Source organism: Arachis ipaensis, chromosome B08 (assembly GCF_000816755.2).
Source record: "Arachis ipaensis cultivar K30076 chromosome B08, Araip1.1, whole genome shotgun sequence".
Taxonomy (NCBI): Eukaryota; Viridiplantae; Streptophyta; class Magnoliopsida; order Fabales; family Fabaceae; genus Arachis; species Arachis ipaensis.
Window position 1 is genome coordinate 127,293,991 of NC_029792.2, and position 8,679 is coordinate 127,302,669.

Below are 8,679 nucleotides of genomic sequence, written 5' to 3' on the forward strand. Positions count from 1 at the left end.
GGGAAGGGAGGAGAGGGGAGGGGAGGGGAGGGGAGGGGAATTTTCTCTATTTATTATTGCCTATAAATCTTTCTTTCTTTCATGATGAAACTATAAAGAGTATCTATAATCTAATCATGGGTTTATCACCAAATTATATCCCTCTATAATTACAAATAAATAATAAAGAATATGATAGAAGTTGGTAAAACCGTAAAAGTCACAAAATTACAATTATAGTGTGAAATGTTGGGGAAAAATACATAATCGAAGTTCGATAACAAATTAAAATAGACATATTCGACTTCTCAACCCTAAGGTCCTTAATGTATATTTTTTCATTTATGTTATAGTATTTACTAATATTATCATTAAAACAATATTGGCTAACAATAGGTATGAAAAACATAATATTGAAAAGGAAAAAAAAAAAGGACCAAAGCCAAATACAAAAGCTGACTAAAAAAGAGTTGTGATTAACAATTGAATTCTTTCAATACTTGTATCAAATATTAGTAAGAATGAAGAAAAAAGAATAAGTGATATGATATTATGTAAAAATAGAATATAAAGAAGAGATGTGAAGTGAATGTTGATTTATATGAAAACTATAAAATAATAAAAATTAAAGAAATAAGTATAAATATCATGAGGGTGAGAAGAAAAATGAAAAAGAATCCTAAGCTATAATAATAAGACACATAAGAAGTAGAGATAAAATAGTTAAAAGTAATTCAATTAGAAACAAAAAGGATTAAAAAGTAATTCAATTAGATAAGTAGTAGGTAAATTTTTTAATTTTTTTATGACTCACCATAATACTATGTATTTTCAATAATGTTACAATTAAATGATATTTAAAAATGTAAATAGTTGAAAGAAAAAAAAAAGTGATACATGGATGATATAATTAATGAATGCAGTTAAACTAAAAATAGAAAAACTAAAAAGAAATTGTAAAGGACATGATATATAATTGAAATTAATATTCAATTTTTTAATTTTATTTTTCATGACTCACGGTAGTACCATATATTTTTAACATATTATAACTAAATGATATTAAAAAATATAAATTATTGAAATAAAAAAAATAATATATGGATGAGATAACTAATAAATACAATTATACAAAAAATAAAAAAAAATAAAAAATTGTAAATATATAGTATTTTAGGAATATATTACCTAATACATATGTTTATCAAACTAAAAAAAAAAAAAGAGTTATGGCCATTAATCGAATTCTTCAAATATTTGTGCAAATTATTAGTAAGAATAGAGGAAAAAGAATAAGTGGCATGATATTATGTGAAAAGAGGAGATAAAAAAAATATGTGAAGTAAATATTGATTTATATAAAAAAACATAAGAAAGAATAAGTATGAAAGAAGATGAAAAATTATGTTTTATTATTCAATTTATACCTATTAAAGAGAAATAACATTAATATTAAAACCATATAATATCTTATATAAAATTAAAGAAAATGAAGAAGAATTCTAAGTTGTAACACTATATAATAATCATAAAAAAGAGTGAGTATAAAAGAGGATGAATTATGTTTATAGCTAATAAAGAGAAATAATATTAATATTGAAGACATATAGTATCCTATATAAAAGTAGAAAGTAGGAGAATATGAAATTATAGAGTAACCTAAAGAAAAATAAATGTCATGAGAGTAAGAAGGAAAATGAAAAAAAATCTTAAGCTATAATAATGAGGCACATGAGAAGTAGAAATAAAATAGTTAAAAGTAATTCAATTAGAAACAAAAGGATTAAAAGTAATTTAAGTTAAGTCTTCTTTTTTATAGTTGGTTGAGTCACTATTATTTTTTTCTTTACTTTTTTCCTAATAAATACAATTACATAGTTACTTACTACATATATTTAGCAAAAGTGGTAGGAAAAAAAAAAAGAGATATGAGATTATGTGAGGAGGGATAAAGAAAGTGTGTAAAGTGAATGTTTGATTTATATAGTAATATAAAAAAGAGTAAATATAAAATGTGAGAATGAATTAGAATTTAACTCAATTTATACCTATTAAAAAGAATTTATTATCATTGAAAGGATATAGTAACCTATATAAAATCAAAGAATAAGAGAATATGAAAAATAATATTTAAAAAATCTTATGAACATTGAAAGCATAGAATAATTTATATAAAATTAAAGAATAAGAGAATAAAAAAATAATATTAAACAAATCTTATAATATTAAAAAGGTATTACAGAAAATAGTAACATATGTTTTTATTCTTTGTAACATTTGATTACTTTAATGGCTAAAAATAGTAGAATTTTAGAAAATTAAAAATGAATCTAGAGCCACTTAAAACTGACCTAGCATCATGCTAGAAACCTAAAAGGATAAAAATGAATATAGAAGCTACCTTTAGCTTTTTTTAGTATATTACTAATAGATAGATAGATATTGATAAGGTACTAACTACTGAATTCGCCACTCTTATAGTAATAGGTTGGTTAATATTCTTATATTTTACAAGAATGTCCATCTGTTAACTTCAACTATGATGATTTAAGTAACAGAATATTTACTGAAGTAGAGACCTAGTAATAGTAGTAATAGTAAGAAAAGAATAGCTATGACTACTAGTAATAAATCTGGCAAAAAGACATGAACTTAACTTAAACTTTACTTCTAACATTACAAATTTGGATCTTAGAATAATCAGTAATCACTTCAAAAAATGCTTTACCTAACTAGTAACTACCATTACATATATAGCAAATATAAGGATCAAACAAATAAATGGTGAGGCAGTCCTTAATGCCAAAGACACCACAGAAGCTTCTCTCAAAAGTAAACCACATCAAGGCATTCCCAATACAGATTTGCACAAATAATGGCAAACATCAACTAGTAAGCTCTAATGAATAGAGAATATGCATGTACAATATAAAAGAATAAAAAACTACATCAATCATATAAACATCTTTCTCATTTGTCATTTTATTTTCAATAACTTGGAGTCTCTTCATCAGGTAATATCACAGTCAGAAGAGAATATTTCACTTTGAGTGATATTTTACCCTTCTCCACTAGAAGCCTTGCACCAGACACAACCCAGTATCCAGGGGGGTCTTGTGGCCCTCTTGTCATTTCTGTTGTGTCAACAAACTTCAGAAGCTTTGGCATCTGCGTAGGCACTGGAGGGCCGCCAGGATACAATGCAGAGTTAACTATTACATCAGACGGTCGTGGTGGCGCCGGCTTTTGCACGGTTGAGAAATGAGTACTGATCAAAGTAGAGACTATTCCGGATTTCTGATTCAAACCAGGAGATCCTTCCCACTCTGGAGCTTTCACGCGCGTTGCTCTGATAACTCTAGAGAAATGGAGCTTTAGGAACAGAACTTTCTTCAAACCAGTCTCTCTAACTTCTAAATGTGCTCCGGTCACTACCGAATTGTCTTCATAGGATTCGACAGGGGCCGTGCAAACATGCGAGAAACTCTTCCACTGGACCTTCTCATAGTACTTGCGTTCCGCAGAGTGATCGGATACATTCCCATCGAGATCATCTTGAAGTTGGAAGGTCTTTGGCATGGAGGAAAGGTGCTGCAAGTGGATAGCCAAGTGGTTGCTTCTCTTTCCTTCTAAATACAATCTAAGGCCGGTCACAGGCTTCTTGCCAACATCAACCTGCATGATGCAAAATTCAAAGCTTTTCAAACTAACCACATTAATCCAAGAATGCACAAAACCTGAGACTTGCCACCACCTCAATATAATATAAAATCAATTTTATACAAGGGTTTTGCTAATTCCTTTACATAAATATAGGGCCTTTATTCCTGAGATTTTCTCTAGGATGTTCTACAAGGGGGAAAAAAAACAACAAATAATTTTTTTTATATTTAACTATTGTACGGCTGAAGTGTTATGTATATGTAAATTCAGTCAATTTGTAAATAAATGGCCACACCATGACCTCCAACTTCAGTTTACATTGTCTTTAATTCAGAGGTCTTAATTTGAAAATTATAAGAAAATTCCATGATCCTAATTTGACCAATCTTAAAGACATATGGAACAGGTGTTCATCTGGCTCTACTGGCAAATTGACAGGCACGTTATGCCTAGTGAGTTGAACTTATTTTTACATGTTTCTAATATTAAAAAACATGCACTTAATCTGCAACAGCAATTTAAATAAAAGAATCAATTCAAAAACTAATTCCAAATAACTATGCAGCAATAGTAACATGGTAGGAGAGGAGGTGGTTCCACATGCATGAGTTTAAGATCGAACTCTCAAGTAAAGTATGAGTGAATTGGAAATTAAAAATTGTAACCACTATGTTTGGTAAGTGTCTTGGGATAGTAAAACAAACAAGTACTAAAATAGATACAAGCCAGAAAAGTTGTGTTTCTGTGTCTATCGAAAATAGTCGTATTATGGTTTACAATAGTTATATAGTAGTAAAGAAGATAAACAAGTAATAACCATAGATGACAGACAATAACTCATTGTGAGAATCCCATGAAGACATCTTCACATGAAGATGTCATTGTGAACCGTTAGATAATTCAGCCATACATGTCAAACCATCTAACGGTTCGCAATGCCATCTTTATGGGAGTATCTGCCTAATTCATTTGGATGGAAAAAGTTCCACATTATAGAAGAAGCATTACCATTGCTGTGTTTACATGAAGCTTTGGACCCATGAAACTGAATTGCAAAGATGCAGTAGATTTTGGCTTCCTTTCAGGACCAAGAGCAAGCTCACCAAATACAGGGGCCCATTGCCTTGGAAGTTGGAACTCTAGAAATTGATGCAGTTCTTCAACTTGTGGTTTATCTGCATTCACAAGAACCACACAATGGTGGTTAAATTCACTATTATATGTTTTCTATGACCTACCATATGTATGGATTAAAAGGGCTGCATATATCAATTTGATTTAACCTCTCCTGAGATTTAAGTTATATGACATCACTACCATGTATTTTATTATTTTATAAAATGTGATGTATAATATCACCTAATCTCAAGACATTATTGAAATGAAATTTTGACTTTTGAGCAAAAATTAAATAAGTAGATGACTAAACATGCCATGCTTACACCGAAGATATAGATTAATGGCATGTGTTAAAAATCCACTCCCATTTATTCCATTAAGTAGAGATGTAATTGGTATGAATGACATTGAGATAACATCAGGCTGAGATAAAACACTTTGACACCATTCCTTATGGGACAAGTTATTTTTCCCACTTCCACCTTTCCTCCTGCACAAGAACTTTATATCTTGCACCTAAAATGTTTGAGGAAGAGCAATAAATTAAAAAAGAATGAGAATTATGAGCATAATGTCAAACTATATGCTCTAGTTAGTAAATTAAGTAAATTTATAAGTAGTGAGAATAAAAGTTCTGTAAGTGGCTGATTAAGGAAGAAAATTATCCATGGTAATGATATTAGAATCTGTAATATAGAAAACATAAAAATGTTTGTCATATAACATGAAGACTCTGAACCCAGCAGAAATTCAAAGTTATAAAACAAACTTACCTCTAATTCGGAGTACGAACGAGATCGAATGTTCATGAGAGGTAACTCATTCTCCTTCATAATCAGAAAAAAAAAATGATGGAGAAGAGAAATTAGACTTGGCTTGATGCAAATTAGAAGAACAATAAACATATTGGAAAACTTCAAACCTTTTCCTTCCCATGAAATCTCACATTATTTGTGCTATAATGTCCAACTCCATCACTGAAAAACTTGTCTGCTATCTCCTTCAATTTTTTCTGTACATCAGCTGGTTGGAGAGTAGACGAGTACTGCTGCTTCGCGAAGATTATATCCGTTCCACCTACTTTCACGCCAACTATAACATGGGTTCCATACTTCTCAATGAACCTGAATTATAATATGAAAGAACATAAGTTAAGCTACAAGAAACACAACCATTGGCTGAGATGTTAAGCCCACCGAATCCTATAGGTGATGCTGGCTAAATAAAACCAACAACCATTTATAAGGTTTTGCAAATTGCAACTATGAAAAGCCTAGGATGTGCTAACTTGCTATGCAACAACATAAACTCTAGTTCTTGTTGTATTTAGCTTTCAAGATATCTTTAGGTTTTACGGTTTATAATTTAGGGGTTTGGGATACTTGTTTCGACACATCAACATTGCACCATCTTGAGTACAGCCTATCATATTCTTTGCAGCTTAGATATACTTTGAGACATAAACATCATCTTGAATAGTTGCATAGAATATAAGGCAAGGGGTCCAAGAATCTCCAACAATAGTTACTAGTAAACAAAAGATGCAAACACTACAAGAATCTCCAAATAAGATACTTCCTTTGTTCTCTTTTATTAGCACCGTTACATTTTGGTATATCATCGGATAACCTGTACTTAGATACATTGATCCAACGATATACCAAAAAGTGACACAGATAGATATAAGAGAACAGAAGAAGTATTATTTTGCAGAATCAAGGAAGTACCTCGCCAATGCAGCCGGATCCCAGGATGAAGGGACTGCATTTTTTACATAATCTTGAAGAACAACCTGGGTTTTCTCAAGTGCTATATCACATAGTGTGATGGAGACACCATCAAAAGCAAGAGTTTTTGTATTTGCTGCATCTTTCTGCCAAACACCTGTAAACTCAAAAGCATCATTGAAATGGCCGGTCGGAATTTTACCAGAAAGTGACAGATCTTGGTTGAACTGCTCTGACATCTACACATTGAAACAACCCTTCTTCATTAGACAAACAACACTCTATATATAATAAACAATATTTACACAGAAAAGAAAGCGAGAGCACTTGAATTGTAACCAATCAAGGATGCTACTCCCTCCATTCATAGGTTCACCTTTCATCTTGAATCAATCATGGGATTCATAAATAACTTTCATGTTTTTCAATTGGGGAGGGGTTAACATAAATGTAAGACTCGGTACACTTAAACCACTCGATAATATTTTAAAATACAACTCTTTGAACTGTTGTATGAACTATCTATCATTATGCTCATTTGTGGCAAATTTAGAAAACATTAAAATTAGATACCATCAAATACTTTTATCTGCATACCTGTAAAAAGTATCGATTACACCAAACTAGGCAATGTATAAAGTGTATGGAACAATTTCAAATCAATATGCAACTCTATACACATAATCCATAATATGAATATTCAATCCAACAGTGATTTTATTAAAAGCTCCTTCATAAAAAACTTCTCCAATCATATATGGTTTACCAACCATGCCAGGTGTAAACCAAAATTAGCTACTAATATAAAATACATGTCGAAATACAAAATACATATTGAAAATGAGTTAAACAACACATGTATTTATACACAAATACACGATAGCTGATTTTGGTGATTGGTTTTAGTGTACACATAGCATTGTTAATGTTCTATTTTAGCTTAAACAATCATGCCACGTGTACACAAAAAAAAGTTACCAAATCAGCCACAGCTATAAAATACATGTAGAAATACGAAATACATGTTGAAAATGAGTGAAAGAATATATATATATATATCCAAATACATGCTGACTGTTTTTTGTGTACATGTAGCATTTTTGTAAAAATAACTACAAAATGGATAAGTTAGTTCAAATTCTATGAATTTTTAGGATCAAATATAGATGTGGCAATCTCATATTATCATGACTCTCCTAATCTAAGATATTTCTATCCAAACTCAAACTTGAAACTATTGATTAAGGGAAAGAAACACATGTATCATTCCAAAAGTGAGAAAACTTCAACCAAGTTAATTGAATAATTTATAATTACCTCAACTCCAAGTAATGAAAGGTGCATGAAGAACAAACAAAAATACAAACCTGCTGAAAAGAGAGAACATCGGAACACAATCTGGTGCGGTCACCTTTATCACACTTGATTGATTTCGGAACATTTGGAATTAAAACACGACGAGCAACCTCAACACTTCGAAGCTCATCGTGTTCATCATTTTCTTCAATGCCTGTTATCAATCTCTGCTTCTTGCAGTGTCTTAGCCTCAAAGAGTTGCAAAGATCGTAACCCAGCCCTATTGATTTCACAGCACCTTCTATGGCTTCTCTTGAATCCATACCCTTCCACAAAGCCATGGTTCACTATTTCATTACCAAATCAAACTCTAGCTTCTAGGTTTAGCCAGAACTGAACAACTGAAGAATATAAAGAGGAAAATAAAAAAAATTTATTATTTGACTTTGGCGAAGGAAAACTTCAATGGAGGGAAGCAAAAGCTTTCAGGAACGAAGAAAAACAACGCGTTGTTTAATCAATCCAAGGGTTAGTAAGCAATTTTAAATTTAATTGAATGTGGTTTTCTTTCTTCTTTTTTAATTTTTATTGAAGTTTCTAGAAAAAGTCAAAGGTTGAGGGCTGTTGGGTGCTGCAACTCAGAACAGCAAGTTGGTCGTTATAGTCCGCGCCTTCTGCATTTGTTTTTAATTAATTTTTGCATAAAATAGTTTTCTTTTTCCTTCTTTTTTCCCATGCATGTGAGATTTCAGATTTGAGTTTTCAACTTGTTCTGTTGTGCTAGTGTTTCATTTATGTGATAATATTTTTGTACTGATAATAAGGATAAATTATTAAAAATGTTTCTGAAAAGATTTAGATAGTAATAAAAATAATTTTAAAAAATCAAAATGAT

At 30.7% G+C, this 8,679-nt stretch overlaps 1 protein-coding gene across 2 annotated transcripts; it reads right to left on the reverse strand.

The window, feature by feature from the left end:
• Positions 2,622-8,294, reverse strand: LOC107614485 (MACPF domain-containing protein At4g24290). Of its 2 annotated transcripts, none has more exons than XM_021110136.1 (7): positions 7,856-8,294; positions 6,489-6,727; positions 5,708-5,885; positions 5,535-5,588; positions 5,085-5,277; positions 4,651-4,817; positions 2,622-3,654 (listed from the first exon to the last, which is right to left on the reverse strand). In XM_021110136.1, the coding sequence occupies exons 1-7, from the start codon at positions 8,123-8,125 to the stop codon at positions 2,968-2,970; spliced, it is 1,788 nt and encodes a 595-aa protein (XP_020965795.1). In that variant the 5' UTR covers positions 8,126-8,294; the 3' UTR covers positions 2,622-2,967. The 2 variants fall into 2 exon arrangements, with proteins under 2 accessions (XP_020965795.1, XP_016172168.1); XM_016316682.2 differs by having other exon boundaries at positions 5,684-5,885.